The 11,357-nt window shown below is 49.1% G+C and overlaps 4 protein-coding genes across 6 annotated transcripts; 2 read left to right on the forward strand and 2 right to left on the reverse strand.

Annotated features, from left to right (window-relative positions):
- Nucleotides 1-15: 15 nt before the first annotated feature.
- Nucleotides 16-2,338, forward strand: STR3_1 (cystathionine beta-lyase). 2 transcript variants are annotated; one of them, XM_007816047.2, is made up of 2 exons: nt 262-1,699; nt 1,767-2,338. In XM_007816047.2, exons 1-2 carry the CDS (start codon nt 449-451, stop codon nt 1,860-1,862), a joined length of 1,347 nt encoding a protein of 448 aa, XP_007814238.2. In that variant the 5' UTR covers nt 262-448; the 3' UTR covers nt 1,863-2,338. The 2 variants fall into 2 exon arrangements, with proteins under 2 accessions (XP_065976607.1, XP_007814238.2); XM_066118009.1 differs by having other exon boundaries at nt 16-1,894.
- On the reverse strand, nt 2,339-4,216 carry TMS1_1 (Membrane protein tms1). The gene is made up of 3 exons (XM_007816046.2): nt 4,153-4,216; nt 4,005-4,084; nt 2,339-3,902 (listed from the first exon to the last, which is right to left on the reverse strand). Exons 1-3 carry the CDS (start codon nt 4,201-4,203, stop codon nt 2,600-2,602), a joined length of 1,434 nt encoding a protein of 477 aa, XP_007814237.2. The 5' UTR covers nt 4,204-4,216; the 3' UTR covers nt 2,339-2,599.
- A 414-nt stretch (nt 4,217-4,630) lies between these two features.
- J3458_004112 (uncharacterized protein) lies at nt 4,631-6,750 on the forward strand. 2 transcript variants are annotated; one of them, XM_007816045.2, is made up of 3 exons: nt 4,631-4,846; nt 5,016-5,935; nt 6,035-6,750. In XM_007816045.2, the coding sequence occupies exons 1-3, from the start codon at nt 4,760-4,762 to the stop codon at nt 6,186-6,188; spliced, it is 1,161 nt and encodes a 386-aa protein (XP_007814236.2). In that variant the 5' UTR covers nt 4,631-4,759; the 3' UTR covers nt 6,189-6,750. The 2 variants fall into 2 exon arrangements, with proteins under 2 accessions (XP_007814236.2, XP_065976608.1); XM_066118010.1 differs by having other exon boundaries at nt 4,631-5,935.
- BST1_1 (GPI inositol deacylase) lies at nt 6,751-11,294 on the reverse strand. The gene is made up of 2 exons (XM_007816044.2): nt 10,406-11,294; nt 6,751-10,318 (listed from the first exon to the last, which is right to left on the reverse strand). The coding sequence occupies exons 1-2, from the start codon at nt 10,931-10,933 to the stop codon at nt 7,499-7,501; spliced, it is 3,348 nt and encodes a 1,115-aa protein (XP_007814235.2). The 5' UTR covers nt 10,934-11,294; the 3' UTR covers nt 6,751-7,498.
- Between the last annotated feature and the right edge of the window lie 63 nt (nt 11,295-11,357).

Consider the following 11,357-nt stretch of genomic DNA (forward strand, 5'->3'; position numbering starts at 1 on the left):
TTCGAGGCAGTGAAATGCCGCGCAAACATCGATGCAAATTACTGATAGGATACGGATGCGGACCCGAATCTGGTGCTGATTGCAGTTGAGCGTAGGGCGTTATGCAGTAATGATTCCGGCAGGTACGCCGCATTGTAGATACAATTGCGACATGACGCAGTCCAGGAAATGCGATCCAGTGCTATGCCAGGCCCACTCGAACCCCAGAATCGGACACGCAGCATATGGATCAACGTTGACTGCCCTCCACAAACTTCAGTAACTCGTCTCCGGTGGCGGGGAGCTCAACTTTTCTTTCCGAATTTCCTCCTTACTCCAACTCAACTCTCCCTACCCAGATCCTGCGGTTTCGGCCAAGTGATTGCCCATCCCTTTGGCTTCTCACACTTGTTACTCGTGGCCTTCTGGTACTAGCAATTTAAGGGCCCTCTCCGACAATCCTAGCAATATGGCTTCCTCGAAGCCTATCAACCCGAGTGCTACCAAGAGCGTCACAGGTCCTGCTAAGACCGATCTTGATGGACACGATCTTCCTCCATCACCAGCCCCGTCAAGCCCTCGAAATGGCCGCCGACGCTATGCTTTGGCAACTGAATTGGTCTACACCGAAGGTAAGGACCAGTATGGTGCCTCAAGCATCCCTATCTACCAATCTGCAACATTTAAGCAGACTTCGGCTGCTGGCGGTCAGCAAGACTATGACTACACACGATCCGGCAACCCGACTCGAACGCATCTCGAGAGACATCTCGCCAAGATTATGAATGCAAATCGCGCACTTGCTGTGAGCTCCGGTATGGGTGCTTTGGATGTCATCACTCGTTTGTTGCGCCCCGGTGACGAGGTTATCACCGGAGACGACTTGTATGGTGGTACCCATCGCTTGCTCACATATATGGCCACGAATCAGGGCATTATTGTACACCATGTTGACACAACAAAAGTCGATGCCCTCCAAGCGAGAATATCCGACAAAACAGCCATGGTCTTACTAGAGACTCCAACGAACCCTCTGATTAAGATAGTAGATCTGGCGTCTATTGCTCAAATGGCTCATGACGCCAATTCCAAGGCTCTGGTTGTAGTTGACAACACCATGCTCTCTCCGATGCTGTGCAATCCGTTGGATCTAGGGGCAGACATTGTCTACGAATCCGGCACCAAGTATCTATCTGGGCACCACGACATCATGGCCGGTGTCATTGCTTGCAACGAAGCATCCATTGGAGACAAATTATTCTTCACAATCAACTCGACTGGTTGCGGTCTGTCTCCTAACGACTCGTTTCTCCTTATGCGTGGTGTCAAGACTCTTGCCATTCGCATGGAGAAGCAACAAGCCAGCGCACAGGCGATTGCTGAGTTTCTTGAGTCTCATGGGTTTCGTGTTCGGTATCCAGGCCTTCAGTCGCATCCGCAATATGATTTGCATTGGTCTATTGCGCGAGGAGCTGGTGCCGTTTTGTCTTTTGAGACTGGAGATGCAGCCATGTCGGAGCGAATCGTGGAGGCAGCAAGGCTATGGGCAATCAGTGTTAGTTTTGGCTGCGTGAATAGTCTCATCAGTATGCCGTGTCAAATGAGTCATGCAAGTATTGATGCGAAGACACGTCGAGAGAGGCAAATGCCCGAGGACATCATTCGTCTCTGTGTAGGGATAGAAGACGTGAATGATCTGATTGAGGATTTGTCTCGTGCGGTAAGTACCCCATTCACAAGCCAGTTACGACATTGTTTGTTGAGATACTGATTGGAAGTTGTCGTAGCTCGTTCAAGCTGGAGCAGTGACTGTAACATTGGACGGGTTTCATGCAACGGGTGCTGCAGCAGAGCTAGGCAAGACACCACTCACCAAAGAGTAAATGTAGATCAAGACATGAATATGAAGCTGTGAAACGAGCCTCCCTTTAAATATTGGACGCATACCATGTGCATTCTTTCAACTAGTACACAACTTGCGTGTTTTTGAATCTATCAGCAACAAATCCCCTTCAGGGCCCTTCGCCTAGATACTTTACTAGATGCTTAACGGAGTTTGGGCTAGGCTACTAATTAGGGTATCCTAGGAACCTAAATTGACATTGTGCTTTTTAAAAACAAACGACATCCTGAAGTGTATTATAGAAGTGGGAGCGAACTCCCATGATTTCATGAGCAGGCTAGCACAAGGAGGTCAAATCGAGCCGGTAGGGTAGTAGAATCAAGAGGCGTTCTGAATGAACAGAATAACATACGGTGTCGCCACCATAGCTACGACGACCAAAGGCAGACACGCTTTGAATCCGTAGTGGTTTTAGATTGACGCTCAGCCTCTGGAGTAGAGTTATGCAAGAATTTGTCCTCACGCCGGCGCCCTTGAGCAAGCGATAGAATAAAGTGGTGAGGCTTGTACTTATAGATGACAGCAATGAAGAGAGTACAGAAGTAACATGCACTCTCGGTGTGCATTATATAGACTAATATAGAGAAAAAGTGACAATTTCAATTCAATGAGGCAACCGCAGCACAAGTTGGATCTGCAAGCCGACGCCAAGACTCCCTACTGATAAAAGTAATGCCCAGCACGAGACATCAACAACCTTCAAACCCCGTTCAAAACTTAGGAGAATTCGAATCGATCAGGAAGAATGATTGGCGCAACCAAGCTCCAGATGTACAGCCCATAACACACCCAGGCGCTACCTATCTTGATCCAGCTCGCTGCATAAGTACGGCCCACAGTGGCGAAGTCGCGATCCCTGGTGCTCTCCTCGTACTGCATAGTTAACAACGTTGCGACCCAGGCCGTAGCAAGAAAGAAAATGATATGGAAGACAGTATAACTATACTGGGTCCGAGAACGCTCGTCGTCATGCGGTGTGCTCTCCTCAGAAACACTTTCATCATCTGATTGGAGGGCGTCTGCCGGCAAACTGCCTTCTTCAACAGCCCGGCGCAACGCCTCAGCCCTCATCTCTCGTCGGGAACTTGGTTGCTGGGTGACCAGGCCGTGTTCATCGTCCTCAGGCAAATGTATTCCACCCACATTGCCTCCGAGACCCAAACTCTGTGTAGCTGCACGAGTCGTTGTATAGGCCACTGTTAGCATTGTCACGATGGCGCCGATCACAACAGAAGTTGTCCTGGTACCCTGTGCTCGGATAAGTGGGTTGCAGTGCTTGTCGTCGGGTTCCATTGATACGGCGGACATCGTCAGGTAGGTGCAGTACACTGAAACCATGGCAGCCTGCGCCAGGCCAGCTTTCGGATTGAACTCCTGCACCTTTGGATTGATGGAAATGAAAGAGACGGCCAACCAGAAGAGTAGGTTTATTGTGATGACGGCTTGGTTCATATGGCAGTCTCCCTGAGCAAAGAAAATGTACTGAACCACCGTCATCGCGACAGACCCAAGATACATACCAAGGGTGGACCCAATAAGTACAAATCTCCAAAATCTGGAATCGGTATCCTCGATCTGTCCCAAACAGTATTCGGCCCAGGTGTGTGCTAAGTCGACAAGGAGAACTAGACCAAGAATCAAAAATAACATGGCACAAACCAGAGAAACATAGTTTCCCCAGAACATAAAGAAGCCATTTGGTATAAGGAAGGCGATAACAACGAGAGACAGCCACACAATGACCTTGGGTCCCCAATAACCGTTCTGAATGGCTGCGCGAGGGTGTTTAGAAGATGTTACTCCGAAAAGCATGCCGGCGAGGACAATGTGAAAGAGACCGAGAGCAAAATTGATTCGGTGGACAGCAAGCCAGCCGTAGCATTCTCCATTTGGACAATTAATTTTAACGTAGTCGAGTGCCAGGTGTTGTAATTTTTCGATGGCCCAAGGTGTTAGCATTATCCAAGCTAGAATTGAATTGACCAGAAGGAGGACGGCGTAGGCGATACGAGTAGCAACACTAAGGCGCGTCTCTCATCAGCTTATGTCTCCCCAGAGACAAGAACCCTGAGCCAAAGCAAGCAAAAAGAGTGGTGAAAATTAAAAACCGAGTTTATCGTACCTGTTGCCGCACTTCCCGCAGGCACTGCAAACCATGGAGCAGGTGGCGGCACCACAGCAACTTGCAGCGAAAGAAAGCATCTAACAGAGAAAAGTGCGTAAGCTTTTCGGCTGATATCAATAGTGGAGGATAAAGCCGGGTATCGTACAGTGCTCATGCTCGGGACGGCGAGCAGAGGGAGGGAGAGTATTGCGCCCATTTTGTCGTCGTCGCTATGGCTTGGAAGTCCAGGTCTTCGCTGGCGGCCGCGACAGCTCTCAGAACATGACGTGCAGACGGATGGCAGGATTACGTAAGGCCCCGTTTTAACACTCCTTATCCCTTAAGACTGCGATAAGGCTCCAGCCATGTATTTGCAGGGGTTTTAAGCCAATTAAAAACTAGAAATAAAAGGTACTTTATTTCACACTTAAATTATACTATAATAAAAGTCCAAGTAAGCCTTTAAAGTTACAAAGAGCTACATTATATACATCGCAGTCCCTAAGCGATTGACGGGCTGCCCGGCTATTACCAAAGTCGCCCGAAGTCACCTAGCTGCTGAGGGTTCCGTGACTTCGTTGGAGCCTTATCGCAGACTTGCAGTCTAGGGGATAATCCAAACTGAACGGAATCATATAATAGCCCAATTAGTTATCTACCTATTAGCATTTAAGAGGTTCTTGCCTCGAAAATATCGACACCACTGTCTGGATCCTCTCATTTCAGCTGGCTGAACCGCGGCTCGCGATCCCTCACGCCGCTGCTTACCAGCCATGGGTCAACAAAATCAACAAATGCGGCGAGCTCGCTTGGTTGCGAGTGTGGCTGCCACAATCATCTCCCTGGCTTGTGGAACAAACGTAAGTGCTGCATCTGCCTTATCTTTGGAATATTCTCCCAACGCAAGTGACATTTCTGCATGTTCGCTACTGTTGTAGTCACGCCGACCGAGCGCGCCGCGAAAAATGGTTGATGTTCTGTTCTCTCATTCTACCGTGATCTGACACGTCTTATCTCTCATCTTGATAGTACGTCTATTCGGCATGGGCCCCGCAGTTTGCCGAGAAGCTCAAGTTATCAGCTACTCAGAGCAATCTCATCGGCCAGTTCGGGAACCTAGGCATGTACTCGCTGGGTGTGCCCGTAGGCATGCTTGTCGACAGACGTGGCCCTCGACCTTTTGTTCTCGTTGGTGCCTTTCTCCTTGTTGCGGGATACTTTCCCTTGCACATGGCCTACGACAGAGCATCTGGATCCGTCACAGCTCTTTGCTTCTTCTCCTTCCTAACTGGCCTTGGTAGTTGTATGGCATTTGCCGCTGCTGTCAAGACGTCGGCACTCAACTGGCCAGGTCACCGAGGTACGGCAACAGCATTTCCGCTGGCGGCGTTCGGCCTCAGTGCCTTCTTCTTCTCATTTCTCGGATCCGTTCTGTTCCCTGGCGATCCCAGCGCCTTCCTTAAGCTTCTTTCTTTCGGAACAGTTGGCTTGACTTTCATAGGCTTCTTCTTTTTGAAGGTGTATCCGCACTCGAACCACCGTGTTATCTGCCATGAAGAGGGACGTCGTTCGTCCTCTTCGTCCGCTCATCTTCGGCCTCCTCGTGGTATTCGCCATTCTGAAGAACCTGGTACGTCTGATACAGACTCCACAAACACGAACCTGGCCTCATCGCCCATGCTCGCTGGCCCAATTCCCCCTTCCAATAATCCTAGCTCGAGCAGCAAACCTGTCAATAATGATATTGAAGAAGATGCTGTCGACGAAACCTCGTCTTTGATGTCGTCGGCAACCCCAGAGCTAGTAGAAAATGTAGTGACGAGTAGTGTTGATACGGATCGATCTCATCGAATAGATATACGCGGCTTCAATCTCCTTCGCAATCAGTCTTTTTGGCTCCTGTTCACCATCATGGCTATTCTGTCAGGCGTTGGCCTTATGACCATTAAGTAAGTTTCACTGTTCTGCCTTCTTGCACTGTCTTCTCACTCCTTCTTTGGGTTTTGGTTTGGCCTTCAACATGCTTGTTCTGGGCTGATTATTCCTAGCAATATCGGGAATGATGTAAATGCGTTATGGAAGCGGTACGACGGATCAGTGACAGAAGACTTCCTTGTCCATCGCCAACAAATGCATGTGTCTATATTGTCCGTCTGCAGTTTTGTGGGCCGGCTTCTTAGTGGTGAGTGTCCCCGTAAATGATTGCGCGGGTCATTCTCATTGTCCAACCAACCATGCTGCTGGTGATCAATCTGGAATCTTCAAGTACTCTCTTATTTTGCTCCTTTTTCAGCGACTGCCTAACCTAGCACTTACACATCCCTAACCTCCTGCCACGTCCCTGGTCACTTATTCCACCCGAGTTCGTCGAGAACAAAATTCTGTGTAAAGAAGTATTTGCTGATTCATTTCGCTTCAGGTGTTGGGTCAGATTTTTTGGTTAAATCCCTTCATGCCAGCCGCCTCTGGTGTCTCTTTGTGGCATCCATCGTGTTTCTCGTGGCTCAAGTTTGCGCATTGAACATCGAAAATCCCCGCCTGCTAGGCTTCGTGTCAGGACTGTCTGGACTTGGATACGGATTCCTCTTTGGAGTATTTCCGTCTCTCGTCACCGAAGCTTTTGGGATTCGTGGTCTAAGCCAGAATTGGGGCTTCATGACTCTGGCGCCGGTCATTTCTTCAAACATATTCAATCTTTTCTACGGCTTAGTGTTGGATTCTCATAGTGTTTTCGACCCCAGCGGAGAGCGTTCTTGTCACGATGGCCTGGAATGCTATCGTGCGGCATATTGGATGACTCTGGTTGCTTGTCTCCTTGGGATTGTCTTCACTCTTCGGACGGTGCAACATGAACGCATCGAATTAGCTAGTATAAAAAGAAAAACCAACACAGAGGATTGAAGTTAGTACTTTGATTTCTCTTTAGAGAGGATGTCTGCATGTGGGAACTGAAAATTTGGTACAATTTGATGATACATGCTTCAAGGATTTATACAATTCATTATTTATGTCTCTACTGCCAGCTACCTAGAGACAATTACCGACAAAAGTTATCACCTGGTATCCAACCCGATAACCTTACAGGCGACAGAAATATGAATTCATTGCTCCAATGTACCCGGGGAAAACGCCTAGCAATGCGTAATGTAGATAAAAACAGAGACCTTTGTGTGTAGTCGTAGCAGCAAAGGGAAAGTTTCTCCAGTGCCCGCCCGTAGTTACTCTTCCGAGAATATGCTGATAGTTTGCAGAAGGAAAGCAGGAAGAGCAGTAAGAGGTCGGAACATCGGGTAACTAAATTAGTAATTAAGGCCAAATGGTTGCTTCAATGTGTCGTGGTGTTGCAGAACTCGTCGAAGCCCTAGCTGTCAATGAAGAATTGGGTAAGATGCATGAAGGACTAGATATCCAAGTTCGGGTTCAACTCTACACTCGATTTCGCCGAACAAAAGTGCCGAGAAACTGTGATAGTGCAACGAATCTCTCTAACTGATGCATTCGTAACTTGACGCTTACGGGGTCTTCCTTCGATTTTGGCTTTCGTCCGTGCTCCCTTCAAACATTGCGCCAAATCCGGCAATAGACCAAGAATCTGCTGTAGAGTGCAAAATAACCAACCATGCAGCAATGATATTAACCAAGTAGTGTAGCATGTACGCGTGAGAAACTCCATACACTGCAGCGCAAAATGCGGTGCCGAACAGAAGTACACTCGTTACATGCCGCAACCGGCTTGTAACCTGCGGTACCATTCTTCCAGTGGTCAAGTTTTCTACCAGCAAAATGAAAGGCATGATGGACAGGACATTGTGGTGTGAGGAGAAGGGCGTGAGCCAATGCACCGCAAGATTTCGTATCCAAACGGCGAGAATTGGTAGGTTGATTGGCAAGACCCACATCATCAGGAGCAGTATGGAGTGTACATAGCGGTAGTAATTCGCATTCGACGTTGAATCAGCTATGTTTGAAATCTGATGGGCGCGAACAGTTGTGAACAACTGAACAAGGCACGCAACAAGATATGCAAACTGGTAAGGGATGAAAGTTGAGACAAGGAATAGGAGAACAACCGTAGAAACCATTCGCCGTCTCGGTGTTGAGGGCACCAGGGCCTGCGAGGCAATTCTTTTGTGGCTGGCTGTTTCTGTCGAAGGAGCATTGCTGAACAAGGCGTATAAGATGCCAAGTGACCGTGTGAGAGCGAGCACGACGTAGTGTAATACAGCACATACCCCGATGCAGACAAGTCCGATGAGGGGGACAAGCAGGCAAAAAGAAGGATTTTCGGTGCCTATGAGAAGCTCGTTCCTATGAAATGCATTCAAGTGTCGCTTGCTCCATATCAGGTTGGGAATGGCCCTCGAAGTGCCTTCCGGTGAGACTGCAAGAAGAGTCAAAGAGACGAGAAGCAGAGGGACTGATCGTCGGAGAGAGAGATCCAATGCTTCCGAAAATGGAATGAAGATACCTGTTTGATCATAGACACGAAATTGCTTCCTCAGAACCAGGGTCACAATGAGCAGCGGAAATGCTGCAAAAACTGTCCTGTAACGCATATACAGTTTCCCCAGACTTCCTGGCAGATCAATCCGCAGCTTGGCCTCTAGTATACTGCATGACGGGTCTGCCCAGATTTGAAACCCCAGACCGCTGTTAGTACTTTTGGGTTCCAGCGGTGGAGGTACAAAGGGCGCAATTCCATGCAAACTAATATGTGCACGTTTTGCATTCACGAAGTACTTTGATTCATAAGGCTTGTCCAAATACTGCCTGACCATTGGCGCGAAGAGGTGGCGCGTACTCTGGCATTGCTGCTGGGACAGGTCCAAGTGGAATGCGAGGAGACTTGAGGTCAAGGCCGGAAATTGGACTTCAGCTGCCACTGGTCGATCCGGTGATAAGGAGAATGACAGGCCAAACAATGCGATGTGCGAAAAGCTGGTTGGAAATCCTCTCTGGATACCGTCCCGGTCGCTGAATTCACTGATGACAAAACCTGCTGTTTGTGAGGTGGCTCTATCCACGACAGCGATAAAATTATATTCCGACAAGTCCTCTAAATCGTACTGAAGGTACGAAAACGGGCGGATTGGGTTTTCCCCTTCGAGATAGAATGGATGCTGAGTCGATGCTGTGGAAGCTGGTAGGAGAATGACATCGGAGGATGTGCTCTTGCAAGCCAGTCTTGCCTGGCTACCTCCCGGTATAGTCGCTGGATATGAGTTGTGTATAGTAGCTGAGTCAACCTCCCCGGCAGAAACAGTACAGACAAGCACTTCAAGCGGCCCGTTCTCCTTTGCATCCACTAGTGAAGAGTCTGTTAATAGCGAAAAGCGTTTAGAAACGGACGTCTCCTGGGGAGGAATAGGCAGGAGATGAACTACTGGGTCACGTTGGTTTCCTAGGCGGTCCAGAATCAAACGATCGCCCACCGGGACAATGCGACTTGACTCATCGTTTAGGGTAAGCTGGACGATTTCATCCTTCCAGGCTATCGTTTTTTCTGTAGCCGCTTCTAGGCCGGATAAGAATCGTCGTCTGAAAAGTCGCATTCTCTGGGCTCGGGGTTTGGTCTGTGAGGCGCGATTTGAATCGACAACATCATATAACGCTTTGGCTACAACTTTGCGGAATTGGTCGCACCAAAGAATGGCTTGATGATCCATACTCGTCCAGACAGTCGGGATTCCAGTGGTAAAGACAGTGAACCCGTGAGTTTCCGGAACCAGAGGCTCCACGCTTGCATAGTCCGAAGGTACAACAGTGTCCAAAGTTCCGCCTGCAATAGAAATAAGGGTGACATGCCACAACGGATTATTATTGGCCCATTTCTGTGCGTATGCGTTTCTCCAGTAGGCATTGATCTCATCGTAAATTTGCACAATTTGACCATCGAAGGTAACTGGTGGCCGGGAATGAGGAGCAGACATGGTGATTATTGTGTTGATGGAATGAGCTTGGTAGTTTGACTGCACGAGCATTGCACGAGCAACCACACCACCCATCGAGTGACCGAGAATCACGACTGAAGTTGGATCGGGTAGGTGGGAGTCACGCGTGGCTCGCTGAGGATCTGAATAGAGAGACAGAATGTATCGGATTGCTTCATTGAGATACTCCGCCTGGTCAAGTAAGGTCTGGCCATGGAAGGCGGTAATATCTTCATTGAAATCGACGGTGAAGAAGTCCAAATTTCGCACTCCCGAATCTACCGAGCCTCCGTCGTGTTGTAGGGTATCATAGAAGTACGTAGCTGCTTCTGCTGCAATTGGCCGAACCTGTTTGTAACTACCGGCATTGCCGGGTATAAAGAGTACCGGTATGCCGCGTAGCTACATTATGAACGGTTAACACATCAAGCCCTATCGGTACCATGGGCATTTGACTCCATCAACTGCAAATTTCTTTGTATCCCTTACCTTGGCTTCATCGTCTACGCCTTGTTCGCGGTAAAGAAACAAGGAGTATTTAGTCGCAAAACGAGTATGTTCCGTATCGAAATCGGTAAAATGAATATAAGAAGGTCGCATATAGGACATGCGGCATCCCTTGGGCTCAATTTGATAGCTAATGAGAGACTTCAATATAGCGGCCAGGAGTATGATGCCAATACCAGCCGTAAAAAGAACAAGAATGGAGACAGTGCCGTTGCGTCGACTTCCTTTAGGTCCCGACAGCCCAGGCGATGACTTCCGTAGAGCCATGGTCGTACCAGCCGGCGTAAACGGGCGTGACAGGCTTGGCGGCGTGACTGGTGAGGGCATCTTCGCATGTCCGTTACGGGTACTGCTGCGCTTCCAATATAACTCACTTGGGTCATTGCCTGTCCTGCTGGCTGAACGTGATCTTGATTGCTGGCGGCAGGCCATGGCTTCGGTATCGGCTACATCGGGATTGCAAAACTGTCCGTCACCATCGTCGGTCGGATCGGGAGAGCGGTTGGTCATGGAGGTGATCTCTGATGAGGCGCGGGCGCTGAGAGAAGAACGAGCGGCAATCGGGAAAGGGTGCGCGAGGGTTGCACGAAATGAACGGCAGCTTGGGCAAAATGCCCAACTTAGCGGCAGAGCAGACAGAGCTAATGGTGCCGGAGACTGATAACGAGAGTAGTGCGAGCTGTAATATTACAAAAGCGAACGACGAGTATACAGAGGAGTATTGTTACTGTGGTCGTCGTCGCGGTAGTGAAAGGGATGGCGAGGCATGCCGTCCTTGAGCCAAGCCTCGTAACGTGTGTGGGTTGGATGGACTCTGGGTGAATTAGTGACGGGAGAGCTGCACACGGCGGATGGAGGGCGAAGAGCAAGCTGAAAGTGCAGTCACGTACGGAGTAATATTACAGGGCGGGCTGCGCAGAGTTTGGTGGATCAG

This window comes from Metarhizium acridum (assembly GCF_019434415.1).
Source record: "Metarhizium acridum strain ARSEF 324 chromosome Unknown scaffold_29, whole genome shotgun sequence".
Taxonomy (NCBI): Eukaryota; Fungi; Ascomycota; class Sordariomycetes; order Hypocreales; family Clavicipitaceae; genus Metarhizium; species Metarhizium acridum.

What these genes read in the sequence shown, in the direction of transcription:
- STR3_1 (XM_007816047.2), top strand. Translation starts at nt 449, where the DNA reads ATGGCTTCCTCGAAGCCTATCAACCCGAGTGCTACCAAGAGCGTCACA. An exon ending in TTGAGGATTTGTCTCGTGCG is followed by an intron (nt 1,700 to 1,766) that starts GTAAGTACCCCA and finishes AAGTTGTCGTAG; the next exon opens with CTCGTTCAAGCTGGAGCAGT.
- TMS1_1 (XM_007816046.2), bottom strand. Translation starts at nt 4,203, where the DNA reads ATGGGCGCAATACTCTCCCTCCCTCTGCTCGCCGTCCCGAGCATGAGC. An exon ending in CCGTCCCGAGCATGAGCACT is followed by an intron (nt 4,085 to 4,152) that starts GTACGATACCCG and finishes TTTCTCTGTTAG; the next exon opens with ATGCTTTCTTTCGCTGCAAG. An exon ending in TGCGGGAAGTGCGGCAACAG is followed by an intron (nt 3,903 to 4,004) that starts GTACGATAAACT and finishes GACGCGCCTTAG; the next exon opens with TGTTGCTACTCGTATCGCCT.
- J3458_004112 (XM_007816045.2), top strand. Translation starts at nt 4,760, where the DNA reads ATGGGTCAACAAAATCAACAAATGCGGCGAGCTCGCTTGGTTGCGAGT. An exon ending in CCCTGGCTTGTGGAACAAAC is followed by an intron (nt 4,847 to 5,015) that starts GTAAGTGCTGCA and finishes TCATCTTGATAG; the next exon opens with TACGTCTATTCGGCATGGGC. An exon ending in GTTGGCCTTATGACCATTAA is followed by an intron (nt 5,936 to 6,034) that starts GTAAGTTTCACT and finishes GATTATTCCTAG; the next exon opens with CAATATCGGGAATGATGTAA.
- BST1_1 (XM_007816044.2), bottom strand. Translation starts at nt 10,933, where the DNA reads ATGACCAACCGCTCTCCCGATCCGACCGACGATGGTGACGGACAGTTT. An exon ending in GCGTAGACGATGAAGCCAAG is followed by an intron (nt 10,319 to 10,405) that starts GTAAGGGATACA and finishes TTCATAATGTAG; the next exon opens with CTACGCGGCATACCGGTACT.